At 39.8% G+C, this 25,800-nt stretch overlaps 1 protein-coding gene across 1 annotated transcript in view; it reads left to right on the top strand.

Annotated features, from left to right (window-relative positions):
• ITGA9 (integrin subunit alpha 9) overlaps positions 1-25,800 on the top strand; it is a 214,367-nt gene that overhangs the window by 165,993 nt on the left and 22,574 nt on the right. The window contains exons 21-26 of the mRNA XM_061375024.1: positions 2,083-2,172; positions 4,880-4,988; positions 7,710-7,817; positions 20,200-20,325; positions 21,131-21,250; positions 22,964-23,065. Coding sequence (XP_061231008.1) covers positions 2,083-2,172; positions 4,880-4,988; positions 7,710-7,817; positions 20,200-20,325; positions 21,131-21,250; positions 22,964-23,065 — 655 coding nt within the window. The remainder of the gene's footprint in view (positions 1-2,082; positions 2,173-4,879; positions 4,989-7,709; positions 7,818-20,199; positions 20,326-21,130; positions 21,251-22,963; positions 23,066-25,800) is intronic.

The raw sequence follows: 25,800 nt of genomic DNA, 5'->3' as shown, positions 1-25,800 counted from the left end.
GTCTGTAGTGCTTTAAGTTTGCCCATCCAGTATTTTCCAGATTGTGCCACTCATTTCCCTGCCTTGGATAGCACAGGGATTTCCTCTGTAATCTCACTCCTCACATTTCTGTGCCCCACCAGTGAGAAGTGTTAGTCAGTGCCTTTAGATGGAGCAAAGAAATAAATAGTAGTTTGTACACATAGTCTGAATGCTCAGAGGGGTTTAGGAGCATGTTTCTCATTTCAGAAGGATGGGCAGGAGGACAGTTGTGCTTTGAAGGATTTAGCTGAACCTCCAAAGACAACAGTGCATGTCCCAGTGCTGATTACCCTAATTTTCTCTGTGACTTTGGGCAAATAGCTCAATTCCCATGCTGTGAAATAAGTGTAATAAAATCTTTCTACCACAAGAATTGCAGGGAGCCTTGGGGTAAAGTCAGTGACAAAGAAATGGAGAGGAAGTGTCTGTGTTGTGGCCAGACTGCAATGACTGGGGACATTGTTTCCACACAAGACCAAAGCTAGTCTGGCTGAACTGGCTGGACACAGAAAACCTGTGACATGCTGTCATGGGAAAGTGAGCTTTGCCCTTCAAGAGGCCACTTAAGCCTGTTCCTTGAAGCTGCAATTCTGGCAGTAGTACCTGTAACAAGAGACTGGTTCAACAGCAGGAGAGATCAACTGGACAGAGATTGAACATTACCTTACATTTGCTCTTTTTGTTTAGAAAACCAGCAACAAAGCCCCAAGGCCTTTCCTGCGCTTCGTGGTGTGAGCTATTTTTCTAGAGCTAGATTCACTGCACTGTATTCTCCTTTTCTGACAGTACCTTTGACCCATTTGAAACATGTACCCATGAACCCTGTATAGAATTCTACTTGCTTATTCTGTTTGCCACCATGGTATCTCGGTATTTGTGTTGGATGAGAAATGTCTCCAATTTGGACTCTTCTTCAAGCCTGTTCAGAGGAAAACCTTTTATTAAATGTTTTTTTCCTGGGACTGAGATTTTGTGGGTTTTTCCATCTGGGCCATAGTTTTATTAGGAGTCATGGCCAATGTGTCAGTTACAGAAAGTGGAGCTCTATCTATGCATGTATGTAGCCAGCAGGGTCTGTTTTTGTAATCTGAGCAACTCATCATCTGCATGGTATCACTTGGGATGTTGCTGCCTGCTGTTGCCTCAGTGATACTGTCCTCAAATAAATAGGATCATATCTTTAGCTTTGCCAGCTTGATTTGCGAGTAAATCCAATGAATTGCAAGGCAAAAATTATTCCAGAGTCACTGCTGGAGAAATTGGAAATATATGTAACATATTTCTCAAGATTATTGTTCTGAGCTGTCACTCACCTAGCAGACTCGCCATCAGAGTTCCAATAATTGCAGGTTTGCACATTGGACATGCATTTCACAGGCATCTTTCACAGACTTCATACAAAAGCGCTCACACTGAAATAAACTGACTCAAATCAGAGATGATTGCACACTTTTCTCTTTCCTCCTTCTGCTTTTGACCAGTTGAGGTAGCTACCTTTGAAAATGGAAAGTGGAAGTGACAGCTAAGCACAGAAAGAGGGGATGGAACTGCTGAGAGGTTTTGTACAGTTTAGTATGAGGGTCTCACCCAGAAAAGCTGCTTGTAGCGGCAACAAATTATATGGAAAGTCATGACCCTCTGTGGGGTGTATGTATCCCTCCCAAACTGATGTGCAGTCAGGCTGGGACAGAATCACCCCTTGTATTGGAGTCTAAATGTCCTTGCTTCTCTCCACTGTGCATGATGGTTGCTGTAGTTTTACACTGCCATTTGAATGCACACCTTGCTCCAAGATAGGCTTTTTTGGTGTGAGCCACATCGTGTCACACCACGATGAGCTACACAGGAGCAACCACAATGCACATCCTTTATGTGTGTGCCCTCTACAAGGTGGGTGAAACAAATGTAGCTCTTAATCTTCAGGAGGCTTCTTAAGGAGCTGACATCACTCAAATATAGAGGCTCAGGGTAGGAAGGCAGAGAGATGGTAGCTGTGAAACTGTGTGATATATTGCAAAGGCTGTCAATCTATAGCATGTTTATTTTTACTTTCTTTCACAGTGGAAACCTAGAACGTACTGAATCTCTGCATGATAATACCCTAACCCTGTCGGTGCCCCTGATGCATGAAGTGGACTCATCTATCAATGGGTAAGTACCAGTCACCAGATGAAAACAACAAAAATAATGATAATCCTAACAATAACATCTGAGTCTCTTCCAGTGAAAAACTGAATTCTTCTCTTTGTTTACATGTAGTGGAACTGTTGCTTTTTCCCTGTTTCCCAGACTCTGGTCATACAGACAAACTCATTCATTATCTGGGAATTTTATTTGTCATGCCTTTCATTCCAACACTGTACCTCTTTCTCACTCCTTAGAGAAACTCCATTAATTTGATGCTAATTAGTTACCATGACGTTTGTAGTAATGATCAGACTTTAATCCACGTGATTCTGTAGGTATGATGGACCTTAAAATAAAATAAAAAGAGAGCAAGTAAATCACATCTTGTTCCTTAGGTCATGTCTTTAAGGATATGGTTGAGAATCAATCACCAGGACAAAGGTTAGGGTCAAATGTTCTGGGATTTTAAGGAACTTGGTGGAGTTCAGCTGTTTGTCTTTCTGTTTAATTTCACAATCAGAATTCATTTCTGCTTCTGTTCATTTTACCACTTCCTCTGGTCCCAAGTGTGTGAGGCATCTGAACAGCAAGTAAGGAATCACCCTTTGACTGAGTTACTTGTATAATACGTAGCCACTGTCCTCTCCCCATGGTTGCTCATGTGTGAGTTCCTTCTGCCTTTGTACTCAGGGGTTTTCCCTTCCACTTCTCCACCACAATCTTAAGTGTAGAATAAATGATTTGTGGTTGGTCCCCACAGACAGACTGTCCTCTAGCATAGAGTATGCTTGAGTTATAATGGGGGACCTGGTCACTCGTGGTGAATTACAGTCCACATAGATTGCAAAAGTTGACATTCATTCCTAAACGGAGGAAGCAAAAAATAATCAGTAGTGTCTCCAAGAGGTCAGTGTCTGTTTAACCACCATTTATGGCAATCCCCAGGGAATACATATTGTCGAAATGACCAGTGCAGTTTAGCATCAGTAGAAGTCAAAGGTTCCTTTGACCAGCATGCTACATATGAAGGAATGATACCTGCACTGACATGTGCTTTGACTGAAAAGCTGGGTAAAATCAGCTGGGTGAAGCTGATTTCCTCCCTTCTTACATAGAAATAAAATCCCTTAATTACTGACACAATAGTCAGAATGGGTAGCAGACATGCTTAAGCTTGCTCAGAGAACTGAACTGTGATCTCAGACCTCACAAGATGACAAGCAAGGACAAAAATCTCCTCTATATTGCCAGTACAGTCTCAGCAGCATGTTCTGAAAGTTTTTGAGCGCTTTCATAGTTGCAGATTATTTAGAAACTTAACTCTGTGTCCCTTGCTTCTTGATGTTTTGATAAAGATGGATTTTTGTACAGCTTTACAGATACAAATGCTTTCAACTGTGTCCTTAGATCTCGCTTACAGAATACTGCATGCCAAAAAAAAACTGATAAAAATGTGGCTCTTTTCTCTCTCTTCATAATGTACTATTTGTAAAGCACAAGGTCTCTGAATTTCTAAGTCCCACCCAACTGATTATGTAGATTACTTTATTCTTTCTCATAGACAAGGCTTATTTAATTCAAGTTCACAGAACTACCAGGAAAAAGTTGGGTTCATTGGAGGGCACAATATCCCCATGCATGGTAATATTAGTAATACTCTTTTGGGGACAATGCATTTTTAAAGTTCATTTTTATTAGCTATCCTGCATTTCAGTCTACAAGAGCAAACTTCATTCCTGTTCATAAATAGCCTGGAAGGGCTTGTACCATGTTTGGGAGGAGCCTTCTGGCACAACACTGTGAATGGGAGGAATAAATCTGTCTCTTGTTGTTTCCCTAGCAATTTCTGGCATAGGAGGCAGGCAGGAAAAAAGGAAATGTACCTAAACAGGCTTAAAATCCTGTCGCAAAAAACTCTGACCCAAAAGGACAAACTGGGAAGGAAGCAGAATTTTAGGCAGTCCCTCACCAAGGTTTGTCCTGAAACTAAGACCTTTTCAAATCAGTACAGCAGCCCCAGATTAAAAGGAGGCACAAAGGATGCTTAAAGCACTCCTGGTCATCTTCTTCAGGGTTTCCAGGTACTGTTTGTGCCTCCAAGTCTTTTCTGATAAAACCCTACTGCTTTTTACTTTGTGATAAGATGGTAAGAGTAGTTGAGACTTGGCCTGTGCCACTGTAGTTGAAAGAAAATAATATCCCCCTCTATCCCCCTCTACTCTTCCCTTTAACCATCTGTTAATCATAAAGGTAGTGAAGCTCAGATAATTAATGAAGTGGGTTTTTCCTGCAATGCTATGTAAATAGTAGATAAAATTGGAATGTTACTTTAGTGGCTACTCAACTGAAAGTATTCCTATTAGTAACGGTTTCTTCAGATTAACTTGTTAGTGCAATGATTTCCTGTATTGCACAAGCTATTGGACTCTCAGAAATCATCCATTTTAGGGGCCCTGGAGAAGAGGTTCTATGATAGAAAAGGAGAAAAAGAGATAAAGTAATCAAAAGAAGTCTGCTTTGGTGGTGGGATGCTAACCCGGGTCAGTTGAGATGCCGCTTGTGTAGTCCAGTGTTGTCAAGAGAAAATTAAATGACAAATAATAAACTGATGTTAAATGCTCTCATAGAATTTCACAAGACCTGAAAGCAAGGGGTGCAATTCAGCTTTCCACAAACATATTTAATTTTGGCGACAAACACAGCTTACTAAATTTGTGTCTTGATCTTTCAGAGAAGTCTTCCCTACTTCATTTTTCTATGGTGATTCTGTGGAAGCATCCAACTTTGTTCAGTTGGAAAACCACGAATGTCATTTCCAGTCTCTCAACTTCACACTGCAGGTAAAACTGATCATTACTTTGATTACTTTCCTGCTTGACAGCTCTTTCTGGTTTTGTATCTCTTTTATTCTGAGTGATGTATGGTCCTTGGGGCATGTTTCTGAATCACAGTATACTGTCCAATGCATTGTTGATTAACTACCATGTGTACAGTGTGAAGAGATGGTGTGTTTTTTTATCTGAATGTATTATACCAAGAATTGTATGTAAGGCATCTTACTTCCCCAGGAATGAAGATACATCCATTTGTTTTTCTTTTACCTTTCATCATGCTCTCAGTAAAGAGCTCTGGTTACTCAAGTGACACATCTTGTATGTACTTGCAGGTTTAAAAGGGGGGAGTAATTATTTTTAGTAGCCTGGTCATTGAGGAGTGGGCAGCTTTTATCCATGAGAACAAACATATGCACATGCAGGGATTCAGACTTGCTATATGCCCCTGGTATGAAAATGTTTATAGCATTGCTGGTAAGAGTACAGTATGGGGAAGAGACTGGGACACCAAAAAGACAAGTGTGTGAGGAGGTTTCATTAAATGTCTCATGACATTGCAATGTTATTCAAGTATTATCTATCGATTACATTTCACATGGCAGTTAGATGAGCTCCTGATATGGCAAAGTATATGGATGGTTTGTTATAACAAACCCTTGTCATGCAGGCCAAAGGAACTTGTCTTGCTGCTGTGACTGTATTTATTACAAGCACTTTTTGACCGCTAGATGGAACTAGGGAATGATAAATCATGCTGAGGTGGGGGGAAATCATTTATTGTGAATAACAGTCTTTCACCTTTTTTCCCCTTTCTGTTCTCCTAGGCATGAATGCCACTCAGCTCATAATGAATAACACATGTCTGCCTCCGTGGACAGACTGTGGTCCAGAGCAATTAAGCCCCCACTGTCATGCAGTGCCCTTAGCTATTTACTGAGAAGGAGTGAAAGCAGGATTTGAGGACATTAAAGCTTTTGTGAACCAGGCTATTAATTCTTGTGATTCTGATTTCATTCTTGTGGGTTTATAGGTCTTCCCTTCCCCCTCTCCCCCCCCCCCCCCCAAGCAGTTATTGGTTAAAACCAGATAAAGAACAGATGTTCTGGTGCTTTAACTAGACCGATATTTTCAATAAAACAATGTGATAACAGGTAAAGGAGACAGCATCTATATATTGGCAGAGCCTGCATTTGTCCTGCTTCATCTCTTATCTTGTGTTATTATTAACACACTTACAAGTTGAGTAATTTTTTTTTTCCCACATAGAAGTAGAAAATTGAACTGTAACAAGTCACAGATCTGCTCTCCAGTAATGCGGTAAACCTCATAACTGTGTGTGTCAAAGAGAAAGGGTAGAGTTTCATAATGGGCAAAGCATGGTTTGTATCACTGCTTGCTTAATTGTTTCTAATGATTTGCCTGCCATTTATTAAACTTCTCCAGATGGAGAAAAGTAATAGTTTCTTAACCAAGAAAAAGAGATGATTTACAAAAATATGGAGCTCTATGGTGGGTTTTAAATGGGAAAATCTATACCATGTTCAATGTTAAAACAGATCTATGCCTTTTCTGCATTAGCTCTGATATCTGATCTCAGCGAGATAATCATGTTTTTTAAAATGTCTAACATGAGGCATTATGTTTGTATTTCATGCAGCATTTATCATGCTCCATTGTAGTGGGATTTCTCCCCCTGCTTGGAGCCTCAGGGTTTTTCCAAGGATTTGGCATTGTGAGCTGATTCTCTTTATCAGTCAGGCATTTCTTCAAATATAAACAAGGTTTGAAGAATGAAAACCTGTTGTGTTTAATATATGGACTTTACACAATTAACAACCGATTGCTACATCTTCTGACAGTACTGTCTCAGTGTTGATAAATATTCTAATGGGCCTATATTTTTTAACTATATGCAGTTATATATGTATTGTTAAAAGCAATCAGGAACTATTTTCCTAATTAAAAAAAAATATAGCTAGACAGGAAAACTTAATTTCATTGAAAGTTTTCCAGGTATTATTTCTTTTCAGCAAAACCCCATAGATTCTGGAATTTTCATTTGACGCGATTCAGCAGTCGACTAGAAATTCATTGGGGTTTTGTTGAAAATTTGTGGGACTTTGAATGAAAGTGAATGTTTTCCACTAAGAGTTTCATTTAACTGGAAACCCCAGAGCTTGAATGGAAGTTGTTCACATGCATTTCCTGGCAACTTGGCAAAGCCACAGTCCGGTAGTCACAATCATCATTACTTTGGCTTCTGCTTCATAAGGAAAACATATGCTGAATCTAATGCAGTGGTTACTAGATGAAAATGAGAATGTTAACTGAGACAGCAGCATTTCTCACAGTCTTACTGATGGCATTGCAAAGCACTCAGAGTCCTAGCAGTGTCTTTTTATATCAGGTAGAAGTGTCATTCTATTTGCATTGTTGACTGGTAATTATCCTGCAAAACTGCTTCTCACTGATGTATGAGTTGTGCTTAAAGACTCTTAGATAAGCTAAACCTTTGCCTTCATCCTAATAATTACAAAAGAAGTGTTACACAGACTCACAGAATGGTTTGAGTTGGAAGGGATTCTAAATATCTTACTAAGAAGACATTGAACAGATTGCATAGTATTTGATTTTTTTCAACGTTATACTCTCAGCTCTGGTTCTACAGGAGTTTCCCATTTATATCCAGTCATATGTGTAATTTTTAGACTTTATTTTATCTTACAGGTTTACAATGCTGGGCCAAGCACTCTCCCTGGAGCTTTTCTTGACATTTCATTTCCAAACCGCCTCTCTGCCACTGGAGCCGAAATATTTCATGTTCAACAGATGATGGTGAGTACATTACGGTGTGTTCTGAGTCCAGAGAGGCACTGAGAGCCGTCTGATGTCTGAAACAAAAGAAATCCAGCAGAACTAGATACATCAGTTGCTTTTTTAGGTAAGAACAGGTTCTTCGTATCTCTGGCCAGGTCATCGTAAATAGCTGAGCCCAACCTGGCTATTGACTGCTGTCCCTCACCTAGGGCAAGCAGATAGTTGTGTGTTCCTGGTTTCCTACAGTGCAGTGTAAATCTAGATCAGGCTAATCCTGAAGTAAATGTGGAGAATGCTTCACTGAGTCACACCTCCAAAGAGGACTGTGTTTTAATCAGCCCTCTCTGATTAAATGGTGTATGTAGTATCAGCAGGATATATTACTAAGATGACTTGCATTCCCCATTTTATTCTGTGGTTATCAGCAAAAGCACTAGCTAGGCCTGAATACAGTATCAATATCTATTTTTTTTCTATAGTCAATGTTATAATCTGTTCCTTTTGAGTGTTCTTTTAACAAATGTAAGTAACGGAGAAAGTTATTCTTTCAACACAATGTATTTCAAAAGGTGGTTTCATGTCAATTGCAAAGGAATAACAAATTGTGGTAAAGGAGACACATTCTTAGGTTTCATTTCTAATATTTATTTATTACTTTCAAAGCTTTTGTTAAACCGCTAAAATCCCATCATTTATTCTGTGGTGGCCAAGAGAGGGAAACCTCACTACTGGGGTAAATCTGTTGCTGAAATTCAGAGTAATCTGTCTTTGTAAGATGGAACCAGCTCTTTGGGCTACTTGAAGAGAAGTGATATACTTTCTTTATTGAAGAAGAAAGTATAATTTATTTATTTAAATATTTATACCTTATATATATATATTTATACTTTATTTCTTTATTACCTACTTTTCTAGCCTTTTGGCTCAAAAATATTATCATCCTTTATATGCAAGTAGCTGTGTCACTGAATCTGTGTAAACATAGATCCAATAAGACCTTTCTAAGCAGGTTTCCAAGATTTGTGCTGTTGAAAAGTACGAGATAAACACACATATGGCTTACAGATAGGCATAAAAGATAGAATCACTGAGAAACAGGTTTGGGATATTATATGAGGCACAAGTATGATATAGACTGAGTAACTGTCGAACTAGACTGAATTAATTCTTCATCCTATGTCTCATTCCCCATGACATTGCATTTTAATGTTTTATTTAGTCCAGTTTTATATTACCTTCCCTTTGGCACATTGCCTGTCAAAGGATTGTGACCTGTTTCCTTGTCCCTTTGTGGTCTCTGTGTGCTGTCTGTGTTCAGAGCAGCAGGATAGAGGCAGGAATCTCCTTAACAGATTTTGTCTCAAAACTCAGGCCGTCTACCTTAGGGAGTGATAAATTCCTTCTGGGCATTTGTTATTTCTCTGTGTTGACTATTCCAGAAGTCTGTGCAAATTGTGTTCGACAAGACACCAGTTTTGCACTCTTGAATTAGCTGAGGTGTACACTACCCACCAAGTAGGCAAGGACAAAATCTCCAGACATAGTTTGTAATAATTTCTACACAGAACCCTAAGTTACAATGGTAAGGATGTGATGGACTGTATGGTATTGAGTAGCTGTCAGAAAAACAAGGCAAAAACCTTAAATCTTGCAGTTAACTTCTTTTTTGTTGCTGTTGTACCTCTGATGGCTTATTTGAAGGAGGTCCAACTGTGTGGTGTGGTGCTGGGCACTGAGCTAATAAATACTTGCAAGGTTTGTATCCCTTTTCCCCAACAACAGGTTGCATTTTCCCCCACATTATTTGATGTCTGTCTTCTACTTCGTAGTTTGTCTTTGTGGAAATGTCAAGCTGCTGTTGTGAGACCTATTTGCATTACAGGCTTAAGAGTGGTAGTAAGCAAGTATGGTTTTATGAGATGTCTGATGATACACTGGCATAACCTGGGTCATTTCAACCCCTAAATTTGGCTATGTGGTCAGTAGAAATCTAGTATGTGACTTTCTGAGCACCCCTGACATTAATAAATGTTATTCAAGCAACTCCTGTCTGGGATAGTTGTTATCCCTGCTTTACAGATAAATAACAGAAACACCAAATGGTTTGCCTGAGGTCATACAGGAAATTCGTGTCAGAGGCAGGCACTGAACCCATGTCTCCCAAGTCTCTCTGTTGTAACAGGAAAGGCATCCTACTCTCTTTCCTCCTGCCTCTCTCCCACTGAGTTTTTGACTGAAAAGGGAACTAAAATCACGGAGCTTTTAATCTCTTTATAGACCAAATATATGTAAACACACAAACAAGCAAATACCCTGAAAGCAGCAGGTTGGAATGAACTTTGGAAAATGGTTTAGAACAGCTGTTTTACAAGAGCTTTTTGTAAGCATAGTCATTAAATGATTCAAGCTTTTGCTTATTTTGAACTTCCCAGAATCTAGACTGCAATAAAGGTGATAGTAGCCTTCCAGACAGTGTGGGTGTATTTGTCATTAATTACACTTTTATACCTATAATCCAGCCATTCGAGGTGTCAGCATTGCCAGACCTTTCAGAATAGCTGTCATTAAAACAAAGGATTAGGAATGGTCATTATCTGTAACTGAAACTGTTGATCCAGCATTTGGGATTTGATTACATCATGGTTATGGCTTCTTAAATCTAATAATTCTTTTGCCACTTCTCTGATGTACAGTACAGCAGTGAAACTTACGGAGATGAAAATGCATAGTAAAAGCACTGGAGTTTGTCTCTCTCATATGCACACGCCAAACAAGACAGTGCCAGGAGCTAATTCCTTCATATTGTGTTGACTGATCTAGTCTTTCAGGCACAAAAAGTAATGTCACATATGGCCCACTGGAACGGTCTGTATCTCTGGGAGGTGCTAATAGGAGTTATTATCTTGCTGCTCTTACAGGAAATGACAGCCCTCATGCTTCCTCTGTTCCTGTTGCTCTACGCTTTTGGCTTTATTGCAGAAACTGCTTTAAGATTTTCTTCCAGAGAAATTCAGGTCACAGAGATGCTTTGACATGTGGAGTTCTGCCTTGGAGATGTTCATGCTCTTCAAGGGGTCTTGGGAGTTTCTGCAGCACTTCCCCCAGCAAACCGCTAATATATAAAGGGCATTTGATGTTACAGAGTAGACACTCAAATTCTGCAGTGCTAAATTATTATTGTGAAGGCAGAAAAGACAAATAAATACTCGGGGTTTTTAATGTATTTTTGTATTTGCTTTCTTGCAGAAGTTTCAAGCGAGGTTAAAAGCATAATAAATGAAATAGCTTGTTTGTAAAAGTGTTGTGATAGGAACGGTAAAGGCGATGACACAGAAGAACTTCACCCAAACAATGGCTCTTCAAGTCGTTGATTGTCTCTTCTTCCACAAAGGAAAACAGTGCTCATTATACTTGTGTGCGTGTTAGTTTTGAGCTGAAAGATTAGTAATTTCCTTTGGGTATCCAGCTAATTTGCAGGGCAAGGGAAGCGCTGTTTGACTTGCCAGCCAAGGAGCTGCTTTCCGGGGCATCCAAAAAGATTTTCACAATGGGAGTTCCTACAGAATTAACTAGGGTATTTCCTGAAGCTGTTGATAAATTAGCAATGTGTCCAGGATTGCTCTGATGCTGGCATTATGGAACTGGATCTGATTGTTGTCTTCCTATTTGTTTTATTTCCAGCAAAGGTAAACACAATTATGAGGAACAAGGGATTAACAGTTAGAAACCAAGTTTATCTGTTTGAACTGAAATCCAACTGCAGTGCAAGCAGATGATCCTCACCCCTCCTCTGGAGCGACCAAGCTCTGCTTGGCTGCCAAGCTGTTTAGATGCCAGTCAGACAATTGTCACCAGAATCAAAGATACATGATGTTAACCCAGAGCAAGTCCCGTATACATCTGTGGTGTTATGGAAAGAACTATCACTTCTATTGCATTGTGCGGGCCAGCAAGCACATTTAGGTGAATCAGTACTGAGGATATAAAGAACTGCATGTCATCATTGCTAAGAATCTTGTTAGAAAGAGAGATGCACATGTTGCAAGTCAGTCTCTTCAAAGAGTCTGCAGCCTAGGCAATGAAATAAAAGGGCATTTGGAGGAAGGAAGGAGAATGAAAGAAATACTGTCTTCAATTTTCTGATGAGAAACTCCCTCCATGCACGTGAGTTTATATTTAAGTGTAGTAATTGCTAGCTTAGTAATTGCTAGTAATAGAATATTTTTAAATTACTGTGTCCTCTTACACTAGTAATTAATGGAAAGAGGCATAAAAACAACTCTGGAGAGGTTCTAGGCAGTATTGTATTGTCTCCACTGACAATACAAAAGCCATCTTAGTCTCCCTGAGTTTCCCTAGGCATCTAGGCTTAGGCTTTGAGAACTATCTCCAGAGAGTGAAAAATGGGTTAAATCTCAGTCTTGTGAATCCTGCTCCCTTTAACCTTGAGTGTGCTAGTTAGCTGAAACCCCTAGTTGCTGGCCCAGCATTCCCATCACTTTTTGGTTAGGAAGTAAAAGAAAAATCCTTCTGTTGGAAGGACAAACAGAAGTCTTCCAGTTGTATTACTATACTCGGCATATTCACACTTCCTTTTTCTTCTGTCTGCATGGGGAGACCTATTTTGTGCTTTTATGAAACCTGGGTATCAGTAAGGTTAGAAACAAATAAAGAAAAGCTGAACTGGAAACAAAATCAGCAGCACGGAGGAGTTGAAGACAACTTTTCCAAGTTGCCTTTTAAGTTAATAGCTGCCTGAGCATGGGACTGTAGAAAAGCCTGTCAGGTTCAATAATGAAAACTGTTGAAATAAGCATTATTCTCTTCCTGTGAATGTTGAAACAGAGAGAAGTAGAATGGAGTCAGTCCCAGAGCCACAAGTCTTTCCTGGCTGATGACAGGTTACATTTTTAAGGCCAGTTTTGTGTAGCACTCATGTAATTTTTCTCCCCAGCATTTGCACAGTAATGTCTGTAAGGAAGATGTTAAGTGGAAGAGTTAAAGCTTGCTGTCTTGTTCCATGCAAAGTCTCAGGCTGCTTAAGGTTTTTCTTCACTGCTATAATGAAAAAGAAATCCTTGCAGTTTTAAAATCTTAAATGTAATTTCTGTTCGTTATCTGTAGGGTGTTATGCTTGAACATAAGAATAAGATGCTTTAGCTACTGCGCTGCTGATGTTTAAAAGCATAAGCAGAGGAGGACGCTCTAAAGTGCTAGTAGTGCATGAACACTCCTTGAAGTATATGTTGAGATTGTCAGGCTCATTATTGCCCCCTCCATGCACAGAGGCAAACCTGTATGTCATTATCATTACATAGAAAACCCCTTGTTTGTTGCCAACCAGTTCAATACTGTTTCATTTCTGTCTTTTGAAACTCAGGTCTTGATTCTGAAAACATGTATCCAGAGTCCCAGCATGTGAAGATGATATTTGCTGATAGTATCTGGTAGCAGAATTTTTTCCTGGTAGCAATTTATGCTGCTGCTGGTTGCCACCATTGATACAAGGATTGCATAGGACCATTTTGGACTTAGAGCCAGATTCATTTTAGCACTTTGTATTAGTCATCCCTCCACGTACTCTCTCCACTTCAGTGATGGTTATACACACATGCACACTTCAACAACATATTTAAAGGCATAGCTAGATTGCTCGAGGAAATCATTCATTCCAGGGAGCATATTGTACAGAAACTTGCTGACCTGCTGCCACTTTCACTTGAATTGCTTCTTTAAATGATTGTTATTTTGCTTAGGAAGTTAGAGGTGCTGAAGGTGTCTAAAGCATCTCGGTGATAGCAACTGAGCCCCATGCATTGCCCGGGAGCCCTGTCACTTGCAGGTGACACTGGTGCATCTACCCAGTCCTGGGATGGCTTTGAGGGGAGGCAGGAACATATGCCGTGGTCCAGCATGGCACAGTCATCTCTAGACATGGAAAGCAGGACCCCAAAGCAGCTCATAAAGAGCTCTTGTAAACATCTTTCTAATGTCAGCATGATAAATTGAAGCTTTTTCAGTGAAGAGAAACTTTGTTGCCATTAAAGTTTTCATTGTTACACAGGAAAAGGTGCTTGGCGATAAAATTATGGACTTTCCTGAGCTGGGACCTTAAAATGAATCCGAAGTGGAAAAAAATCATGGCACCCTTGCTTTACAGGAGCCATCTGGATGACTATACAAAAGCTGTGCCTTGCTCAGAGTTCACTGCACTACAGTGTTTCAAAATAATCCTGTCATGCATTGATGGATATTGCCTTGAGGATACAGCAAAACTGCTTAACATGGAAAGAGGTTTTCTGTGACTTCTTAGTTTGGACTTTTAGGTGAAACCAGATTAGAACAAATTTTCTTATGTATTCTACTTGTTTTGACCAACACGGGCTTGTGTTTTACGCACCATAGAAAAGGCTGTAGAAGGGGATGTGTTTGAGGGAGGTAGGACCTAGCTGAAGGAGCACTGAAGACCAAGTGATCTCAGGGTTTTTTTATATAGAGACATACCTTGAGATCTCATTTGTTAAGTGTTTCACAGTTCATCATAGGGAGAGGAAATGCACCAGTCAGCAACTCTCTCTTGGATTTCAGCTGTTAAGGGCTGATATATAAGGAACGCATGAATGTTCAGAGGTAAACTGGTTTTCATGTGAGGTGGTGTTCATTCATCTGTACGCCTGATCCTTGTGCGGACCTCGCAGTTAAATCATACAAGTGGTCAGTCTTTCTTCTCACTGTGTACATGTGGCAGTGCCCTCCATCTAGGAAAGTAGCTGCTGTCTTGTAAGGCAGAAACTTGAAATCAGAATATCTTTACTTTTCTTACTAATCTGGTAGGCAGCTGTAGTTCTTGAGAGTAGTACTCCTGGGGATTGCTGCCAAGTATGTGCAAAGTGGTGGCATGGCTGAGACCAGGCAAATGTTTCAGGATTAAAGCTGATCAGTCCTAGTTAACAGGTCATTTAATTAAACAGCAGGGTTAAGTGCATCAGAAAAAAACATCTGCAGGCCTTGCAATCAGGTTAGCACAGATTTATGCCAAACATGGGTCTGGTGCTCTTTCCGCTGGAGAAGCAGAAGCCAGAGCTACTGTGGAGTTCCCTCCCTGCTGATTTCATGCTTTAGCAACTTCACTCTGCTGTTTAAATCTTACTTCTCCTCCTGGCCATGTAAGTTTACCTATTAGAACTGTGGAGTACTAATTTTCCTTACCAGCATTGCTAATTGTAGTCAGAATCTTTCAAGGGTTGTGTAAAAGGGGTTAATTTCAAACATTCTTTTCTGTTGTTTCAGTGGCTCTTAAATTTATTGCCAGAATCAACAAAACTGCTCTGATTCAAACATGTTTCATTATCTGTGAATATTAAACATTTTTGGCATATGGAGCAAGTACTCGGATAACATATTTACATAACTTATTTGTCTACTGTTGAAAGTCTGACCTTGTCTGGAATTTCTTGTCAGTACCTACCCCTTTTTCCCTTGGTGTGACATGTTAGATTAACCATGCCTATCAGTTCATGTCTATTCACCCACTAACGGGTGAATCAGTATCTTTGAATCAGGCCACACATACACATTTTTTCCCCAATATTAGGATGAATGGGCTATGGCTAGCAACAAAGACAAACAAAAGTGCATCTGTTATTTATTATCCAGTTTGCAAACTGAACCACTGATCAGGCATGAGTACATAAATAAAACAGAAAAGAAAGGGGAAATATGTAAAAACTATCTGGCAGCAATCTGAAGACGAGTACAACTGAAGTGTCCTTTGGAGCCAGCATGCCCCAGGGCTGAGAGAAAGGCATCCATTTCAGAGCTGAACAATGCTAGCAATTTTGTGAAATGACTGACCTGTGTTCAGACCTCGAGCGTGTTTCCTGCAGCTAAAATTGCTGTTCCAAACATCTTGTGTCTCATGACATCTTCCCTGAGCTTGCCCCCACACTTTTTCCATGATCAAGCACGGGTTTGGTTCCATCACAGGCACTCACAGCTGGATTCCACCTTCACACTTGCTCTGTGTCATCTTAATTCTGCTGGCTCCCAAGCCCTCACTAATAACTGGTGATGATTTAGCTGAAGACAGGAATCAGGCTTACTGGAAGAGCCTGGAAACTTTAAGTTTTAATACCATAATGAATTGTTTTGCATTTGTGGGTGTCTAGTGTTATCTGTAAGGAATGAGCTGGAGATAGATGTTTGCTTACCTGTTTATATGTAAAATGCAAATCATTAAATATGGGATTAGCCTTTGGCTTCTTGTATATAGCAGTGCAGCAGGGAGATTGTACTTAGTGCTCTGTTGGAAGCAACAGCTAGTTTCCTCTTGTTTTTCAGTCTCGTTCTTGCAAGGCACCCCTTGCACCACATGCAAATATTTTACCTCATGCACATGAAAATATTTTACCTCATGCCAGCTGCTAATTTCCACTTCCGTGTGCTTGTTCCTAAGGTGACCTCCCCAGTCCTCTGTTTGGAAATTATGTTTCACTTCCCTCTCCCAGGTTAACATCTTGTGCTGTAAATAGGGCTCTGAAAAAACAAAGGTTCTTGCCTTTGATGCATGTCAAACGGTTGAGGGTAAGTCCAGAAAGCACCACTGGCTTTTGGTCCACCTGTGTAGTTTATTTTGCAGGTACTATGGCCTGAACCCTTAAAACATTTGCTAACATTTCTTAACAGTTTCTTAAAGGCTGCAAAGTCTTGCTCGAAATTGCCACCTTCTGAGAGTAGGTGTAGGTGAGCAGAAAGAATGTTCCAAGTGCCCTGAAGGTGGGGACAGCTGATAGTAGAAAAGGCATGTGTTGAGGCAGCAGATTCTGTATTTATATATAATGTATATATATATGTAATTTTATTCATATATAATGTGTATATATGTATATATATAATTGTATTTATATATACATATATAATGTGTTGTGTGTATATATATAATTGTATTTATATATAATGTATGAAATAAATGTATTATTTCTCCTAGAAATTTCAAACCCCTAAACCCATGGCTGGCTGGGATTAGAAGTGTTTCATCCAGAGCTCTGGGTTATCCTCTTATTCTCAGGGGAACGTGTGGTTATTGTCCCCTTTGCAATGGTACCACCTTGTTGGAGTGCCAAGCCAAGCCCAAGGATTCTCCTAAATCCCTACAGAGAGGATGTTTCCTGGGTACAGAATAAATCCAACATGCTATTCCCATACCTCCCTATTAAATATCCTGCAGGTTTTTTAGTATGTAATATGTGTGGAGTGCACATGATAGGTTTTGCATCCAACTGTTTCACTCTGATATGTCCTCCTTCCACTTTTTCTTGAGGGTGATATAATCTGATATGATTAAAAATCACTGCTACTTTATGGGTTTGCCCCTGCCCTGCAAGACATTTCAAATATTCAGAGTCCACTGAAGTCATCTTATGTGAATTTCTTCCTTGTTGCAGATACAGCATTTTTAAAGTATGAAGTAATACACAAGCTTTCTCCAGTGGTTACATCTTGTCTCTGAGAAGCTTAGTGGTTTGTGCTGACGACAAGTAGTTGGCAGAGTAACCCATTGTATAGGCTGTCCTATTTAATCATTATCACTCAAGCATGTTTATGAGCTATTTAAGGTGACAACAACTTCCAGTAAATTAACAGAGCAAGATAGTAACTTGTCTCTAAACATGTGGCCATTTACAGGTAGGGTAGGCAGCGTAAGGTATATTCTGCTTTTATGCATGATAATAGATTAGTCATGCTCTTCCCCTTTGCAGAGTTATAGTGACCTTTAGAGGCCTGTTATGCAAGGTGCTATTTACAATCTGTGTAGTACAAATACTTTGGCTTATGTCTCTTTGTGTTTATACATGTTGCATGTATATGCACATGGGTTAAATATGATAGGAGAATGTCCATGGGTGAGTAGTGATTTTTCGGTCCCCTAGATTTGGGATGTCCAGCTAAAACTCTACAAGTCGGTGATTTTTAAATGTCACAGAGATAAATTCAGTCTCAGTGTAATGTAAGCAGGAGCTTTGTGCTAAGATTTTATTTAGCAGATTGATTTCCTAGAGGTGAATTTTTCATTGAAAGGTGAACTTCATGAGAAGTTACCATCGTTTTGTCTGACTGATTGACTGAACCTTCTCTTTATGCATGTAAAAATTGAGAAAAATAAAAGATGGTGTGACAATCATCCTAACAAAATAAACAAGAAAACAAAGCCAGCTGTGGCCAGGCCTTTGTAAAGGCTGCATTTCCTTCTACTTCAGCATGATCCACCCATTTCAAAGTTTTTTGTTACTTTTGTCCTAGTTCTGTAAGCATGGGCTGATTGATCACAGATGAATATGACCTAATTCCTGCCTGGTGAAATTCCCCCAAATTCTGCAGGCCAAATAGTAGTGCCTGCTGTCTTCTAGGAAGTGGCATCTCCCTTTGGCTGCTAACACAGGCTCTAGGTGACCTGCTGGTCTGTTCAGAAACAGAAGGTGCTCAGTCCTCACACATCTCCCTTCTAAGATGGCCCAAGACATTGAATTTAGGAGCCACCTCATTGAATCTTAAAACAGTTTGGGTTGGAAAGGACCTTCAAGGTCATCTAGTCTGCCCCCCTGCAATGAGCAGGGACATCTTCATCTAGGTCAGTATCTATGCAGCAAGGAAAGGCTATTTCCAAGTTCAGACTTGGTCCTCTGAAGGTGCCTTTCTCTGTTTCCGCTAAAGTGTTTTAAAAAGGATGAGATGTAGCCAAGCTTCAGTTTAAGAAAAGATTGTAATTTAGAGAAGAAAGGACCAGATTTATGTTGCTTCATGCCAGATGATTCCTTTTAGTCTTGAGATATGTTTCTGCTTTGGTTTGTTCTTACACTGTATTTGTACAGGATGTACAGCAGGTCTATTTAGAGAGTATGCCAAAAGCTGGGATAGTGCAGAAACTCATACTCTCTTTTCTGTATCTCTTGCATGACTCTAATGACATCTGTCCAAGTGTCTGGTAAATCAACCTTTCAAGGAGACCAAGTATTAAATAGATCTGACTCTTTGCTGTTCTTGATTTAACATAAACCTTCTGGTCATCTGGATCTAACTCCTATGTGAAAGTTCAAAGAAAATAATTTCAGTGGGCTTTGTTAATTTCTTACCTAGAATAAATAATAAAACTCATTCCAGGTGACCTGGACAAATGGAGAATATCATAGTCTTCATTTTCAGTTGGTCCCAAGGAGAGAAAATTGTGGGTAGCTACCTGTGCTTGTATCCATTGGGTATGTAAGGACAGATATTGTAAAGATAGATTATGAATGCATACTTCAAAGAACAGATTGTAAAGAACTTGTGGACCAGTGAAGCAGAAAAGGTATATCGTACCAAAAGACATAGACATCTCTTACCTGGAAAATAGCATTTAAAATCTAGATGGACCTTTGTTTTTTGTTTCTTTTTTGGCAATACTTTGGTTAACTCAGCTATAAACTGCTTAACGCAGAATCAGAGCATGCAGCAATTTCATATCTATAACAACTCATTCTCCCTCTTTCAAGTATTTATGATTTGAATAAGGTACAAGTTTTCATCCTCTCAGAGTAGAGGATGTGAGGGGGTTCCTATGTAGGACTATCAGTTGTTGATTTGACAGAAAATCTCTCCCTCACTCTCACATGTTTTAAGGATAGCAGCAGGATGAGTTTGCTCATAATTCATTGACAGAACTAATTTGTATTAAATTCCAGTAGATATTCTTCAGTGAATATCTATAAACTGCAAAAAAGTGAGAAGGGATTTCTAGTGCAAGGTTATCTTGACTGAAAATCATTTTGCCAAAGCTTGGGATGTTTCACTTGTATCAAGCATCTGCTTTTCTGAAGAATAAGCTAATGATACAAAAAGTTTATTTTTGTACTATTTATACTGAAGGTAGAAGAACAGTTTTGATGTTAAGGATTGTGCATTTGCACAAAGATTTCATTTACCTCATTAGTTCTGATAAAAGCTGTGAAGCAGCCAAATTGGCCAAAGCAACAAATAATATAGTTACAGAAAAGGTAATGGAGTAACATTACTGGCTTAAGATGCTATGCACTGATTTATATATTTTCCTGAGATTTTTCTCCTCGGTCATTATCTTCACACATGTAGAACACAGACAGCTACATGTGAGCTGGATTTGGATACAGTCATATCCTATCCAGTCAAGAGAGACAAGTGCTTCCAGAGCATGGTTTGTCTGTTTTACTTTAGATATTTTCTTTAGGATTATTTGACTCTCAAAGTGTTTATTTCTCTCTTTTGGACATTAATGGAAGTCCAGACATCCAGATCAGATGTGGTTTTTTTATTGACAGGCTAATCCCATCTTCTTGTGTCATGGAGTTTATTTCAGGATAGTAATTATGATTCATAATTGTGCTTGCAGGTTGGTCAGGACAAAGGAAGCTGTTCTTTTCGCAGAAACCCCAGCCCATGCATTGTTCCTCAAGAGAAGGAAAATATTTTCCACACGATATTTGCTTTTTTCACAAAGTCTGGCAGAAAAGTACTGGTAAGAAAGTCCACTTATGGTAAACTTGAACATACAGTGTAGTATACCTTACAAAAGTTTTTTCATGGTTTAACAAGAAGAACTTAAGCAGATAGTTCATCACAGCGCAACTGTTTGGTGCCTTTTGGTACTCATCATGTGCTGTGGAGATATTTAGTGATTTAGTTATTTAGTGAGGGCTTGGCACAGGTTAGACAGAGAAGCTGTGGCTGCCCCATCCCTGGCAGTGTTCAAAGCCAGGCTGGATGGGGCTTGGAGCAACCTGCTCTAGTGGAAGGTGTCCCTGCCCATGGCAGGGAGTTGGAACAAGACGAGTTTTGTGGTCCCTTCCTACACAAACCAGTCTGGGATGCTATGATTTTAAATATGTGATTTTTAAACAGAAATAGGAAGTTTCAGGAAGCACAGTGGGGAGGGAGTTATGTGACATGGCAGCACAAACTTGGTGACCAGAGTCCTCACTCTCACGTTGTCATAGGCATATGGGGCAGCAGGGCCCTGCACCATGCTTTGTGCATGACCCATGCAGTGGGCTGATGTGCAGCACTGGCCCTGCTCCTCCCAGCCTTGGGCACTCACCTGGCTCAGTAGCTCTGTACAGGGCTTGATTTTACTTGTCTTGCTGTCATGCAGGTCTCTGATCTAGCTGCCTTCAGGTCTTGAAAGTTGCTGCTATTTCAGTGCAGAAGTGCTGTATTCTAGGAGCTTACTCTGTAGCTTAGTCAGCTGGTGTGTTTGCTGTCACACAGTTTGTCACTGAATTTTTTCCTCCTTTGCCTAACAGCTTTTTCCATATTTCCTGTAGGACTGTGAAAGACCAGGCAGGTCCTGCTTAATTATACGCTGCAACTTAAGCTCACTAGCCAAAGCAGAGTCCTGTGATATAAGTATCTACACACTGCTGAATACAGAGATACTGAAGAAGGTACGTGCTTCCTTTGTAGTTTGTCTTGAATACCAATTTCAGTATGCTTATGTGCACCAATGGACTCAAAACTTGCATTCCTTGCTCTCTTTACTAGTGTGTCAAAAAAAAACATCGTGGTGTCAAAGAAAACAGATCTATTTATCAACAGCATGTATGGAGGTGTTAATCCTAGTTATTACCCATTACCCATTAAGCCAGAAATAAATTAAGTTCAGAAATTTATACATTGAGAAACAACAAATGAGGCCCCTAATTGTATGCGTGGTGTTAAGGCTAGAGACTTCTGAAAGTTGAATTGATTTCGGAAAGTTTTCATTCTGCAAAGTGAAATTAGGGTAAGTGCATGTAAACTGTGACCAACTATCTATCATTCCTTCCATGTAAACAGAGACGTGGCAGGTTTCTGTAATTTTTTACTTCAAATGATTATTATTCACAGAAGATGCATCATGACCATATTAATGCTGAGCTCGACATTTGTGACAAGAAACAAATGGTTGCAAGTTAATTCCTGTGTTCTCTGAAGCCGCTGAATGAGACAGCAGACCTTTTAAATTTCAAGTGATTTATTCTGTTTTTCCCTGTTTTCCTTTATTTACAGAAATGCTGACTCTGTAATTGTGGCAAGATGCCATAAGGTTATGAGGGTACAAGGTAATCAGAGGAGAAAACTGAGAACAGGAGCCTACTAAAATAAACCTGTCTTTGACAGCTGCTAGATTACAAGCATTGTAAAGTGCTCTTATTAGAAAGCAGTTCTTAAAGCAATGGATAGCCGTGAGCTTTTCCACCTGAACCCAACCACTCTGCTGATGTTTGTTCCTAGTTGAAAACAGGGAGTACAGGCAAGGACAGAAGTTTTGGGTATTTGTTTACATGTTTATGGAAATGCTGAAATATGTAAAGAAGTAACTGAGTGCACACAAAATGTGCTTCTGGGAAATTCAGTCCTAGGAATAGCAAGGATTCATCCCATCTAGTGGGTCCTTTTCAAGATGACCATTAGCAACACTCCTTTAAAACACATACAGTGCTTACACATGTCTTTGGGTCACTATCAGCAATACATGCCATTTGCTTGCTTAGCACTTACCCTCCCCAGAGTGAACAGCATACAAATGACTAACCTATGAGCTGGAATGGCCACTTATTGGAATGTGCCTGTTAAACTGCACTGCGTAAAATATAGGGGGAATATGTATTAATAAGGGGAGGAGTATGCTCAATATTTAAGATATTTACAGTGCACTGCTGCAAATAATTCAGTTTATCCCAGGTTTCATATATCTTTTTTTTTCTGTTCCTTTTAAAAACAAATAGGAACTTCTCTTCGATAATGGATATTGGGACTGCCTGTGTTGACTGGCAATGGTCTGCCTTTTGCTTTTGCAGTAAATTCGAGAGATGTTAACAGGGCACGTAGAAATGATGTGTTTCAAGCCCAACATACCTGATTTTGTTTTAATCTGAGATATGTGCTCTGTTTTGTTTGTCGTAAGCATAAGGTATTTTTTTTTTAAAAACCAGGGTTTTAACCAGAATAGTGCTTAAATGTCAACCCAGCCTCCTCTAAGCATTGTCTAGATGTTTTTATTACACTGGAAAATGATTGATGCTTTTGTTTTGGAGGGTGGTGGGGAGTGGTGGTGCCTTTTTGTTGTTGTCGTTGTTGTGTCCTCAAATCCACTTCTTCCTCTTTTTACTGCTCAGGACAGTTCATCAGTCATTCAGTTCGTCACAAGGGCAAGGGTGCGGGTGGACCCTGACCTCAGAGTTGTGGAGATACCCAATGGGAGCCCAGAAGAAAAACCAGTAAGTAAATCATAGGATCAACCAGGTTAGAAAAGACCTTTAAGATCATCAAGTCCAACTTTTCCCCCAGCACTGCCAAGGCCACCACTAAACTATGTCACTAAGGGCCAAAACATGGGTTTTGAACAATTCCAGCGATTGCAATTCCACTATTGCCCTGGGCAGCCTCTTCCAATGCTTCTTAATATTCAGTCTAGACCTCCCTTGGTGCACCTTGAGCCCTTTTCCTATTGTCCAATCACTTTTTCCTTGGGAGCAGAGACCAGCCACCTCCTGGCTCCATCCTCCTGCCAGGCAGTTGTAGAAAGCAGTAGGGTCCCCCCAAGCCTTCTCTTATCCAGACTAACACCCTCCAGGTCCCTTAGCTGTTCCTCATCACACTTGTGCTCCAGGCCCTGCACCAGCTCCATTGCCCTTCTCTGGACTCCCTGAATAAACCTGAAGAGAATGGTTTCCTGATCCCAGTGTGCTGGCGATCATTGAAAACTCTACACAAACTGGAATGTGTGGCTGGGCTTAGCCCATGACAGTGCCCAGACTTTGTCTGGCTAGACTAGCAGCAATGTGAACTGTACTTGTGTGGTTTTGTCCCCTGTGATAACCATGCCATTGCAGTGAATGATGTTCTCTGGAGCAGAAGGATCTGTGTCGTGCTAGTCAAAATTGTAATACCGTTGAGGTACTTGTGCCAAAATTAGGTTTAGCTTCCTGTTCTAAGGTTGACATCTGCTTTAATCTAATTCAGATTTTTCTTTAAAATCTAGCAGAGACTTGAAACCCCAGAAAAGTCTTTTCAGGTGTGCCAGTGTGAAATATTTGGAAGTGTTAATGATATCTGGGGAGCTGTGAAAATGGGCAAGGGGGTCTAAACTGTCAAATTCATTTAACTGTTCCATTGTGCTGAGCTGGCAGAATTTATATATGACCTGATACTGCATTTTGTGGTGATCTACGTGTGATTGAATTTTGAAGGGGAAGTATTAAAGTTCAAGGCAAATTCACTACATAGTTTTGGCTGTAAGCAGAACCGTACAAGGCCATGTTTATAATCTACTAGAGAAGGAGGAGGTTTCCTACTTTGCTTTGGTTTCCTACTACCAAGCCGCCTAATACTTACACATGAAAATTGAATAGGCGGCCACACAGAAATCAGCTTTCTTTTTGCCTGATGAGATTTTGAAGTTTAATTTCTTATTTCTGTCTCACATGAGGATCAAAGTTAATCTGGACCACTTTCAATTTCTCCTCCTGTTGTGTATTTTTGAGACATGATCTAGATGCCACCTCTCAATTAACCTTTTATCCCCAGTGATTGCCATAGCCACCAGCCCATGCAACCATTCTCTCATTGACTCCATTTCAGTGAGTTCTACTGAGGTTTGAGTGTAATAGCATTGAGTTCAACGCACTTTTGGAAGACACTGACATCCCATATTAAAGCATTTCTCAGAGATGATGGATTTAAAACCCTACAGGCAAAGGAAGAATTGAACCTGCATCCATTTAATACCTTCAGTCTGAAAGTAGACACACCAATACCATCTTCTCCACCTTCATGTGTGCAACCCGACTTTCTATTTTATTAGACCTGTCAGAAATGTCAGAAATATGTGTATATATGTATATATTTTATTTGACAGGACACCATTTTTTCCCTTCTGTTTTATTTTCTTTGTCAGTTTTCTGGACCATTATAAAAGCATTAAAAAATAGGCTTGGCAGCTGAAATAGAAAGCATAGCTAGCTTCTCTGGGAATGTGCCTGCAGCCTTAATTTTTAATACATTGCTTGATTTCTCTTTAGCTCTGCAGCTTGCATAGAGCAAATCTTGTGATTTTGTGGCAAAATTTCACTGACTGAACAAGTGACTCTGATACCCATGCCCTAGTTGAAATGCAAGAAGCCAGCATCTCTCTGCCAAAAGTTTTGATCTGTAAATGGTTTTAGAATCTCTCAGAATGATAGACACTATGTAATATATGTGGGATTGCTATGATTTCATGTTCAATCTTTAGAAATGCTCTTATCTAGGAATGCGAGCTCTGATGTATTTCATTGTTATCTAATGCTTGGAGGAAAAAAAAGAAAACAAAACAAAACCCCAAAACATTGTTCTTTTCCTGTTCCCGGAAAGCCTTTCATCAAGCCTTGAGTTGCAATGATGACAAAGCGCACTGTGTGTGCTGGAAAGCTATGTTAATCTTCAAGCAAGAGCTTGCTTCTAGTTCCTGGGAAGCCCTAGCTGTAAAGGAGCATTCTTGACATGTTGTAGCCATGTAACTTCAATTTGTAATTCCCAGTCTTTGCTAATGTGAGTGCCATTTGCTCCCTCCTTTATGCTCTTTCCATATGTCTGTTGGCTTCACCACTGGTATGTTTTGCATAGGGTCATGTTCAGGGAAAAATTTAAGACATGTGGTTTGGCTCAAAGTATTCATTTTTCACCCTTCTCTTGCGGAATGCAGAAGGGAATAGTACTTGTTGCAAGCCACAGCTATTCAGCTGGAAGTAGAGATAGGAGAGAGAAAATGTCTTTGTTCATACTCCTCCCTTCCTTTTTTAAATCTTATCCTGGATTCTTTTCAGTGACTATAGACCGCTGTACCATATCCATTTGGATAGCAGCTCCTTCTGAACAGTTGTGCATGGACTTCCTTTGAGTATGGTTATGAAAGTGTTCCCTAACAACAAAAAAACATTTTGTTAGATACTTTCTCATGGCAGATTTGAGAGAA

The sequence above is a fragment of the Neopsephotus bourkii genome, unplaced genomic scaffold (assembly GCF_033783945.1).
Source record: "Neopsephotus bourkii isolate Nb327-2 ecotype Australia unplaced genomic scaffold, CSIRO-AGI_Nbou_v1 NB_1655, whole genome shotgun sequence".
NCBI lineage: Eukaryota > Metazoa > Chordata > Aves > Psittaciformes > Psittacidae > Neopsephotus > Neopsephotus bourkii.
This window is presented reverse-complemented; position numbering and strand designations above follow the sequence as displayed.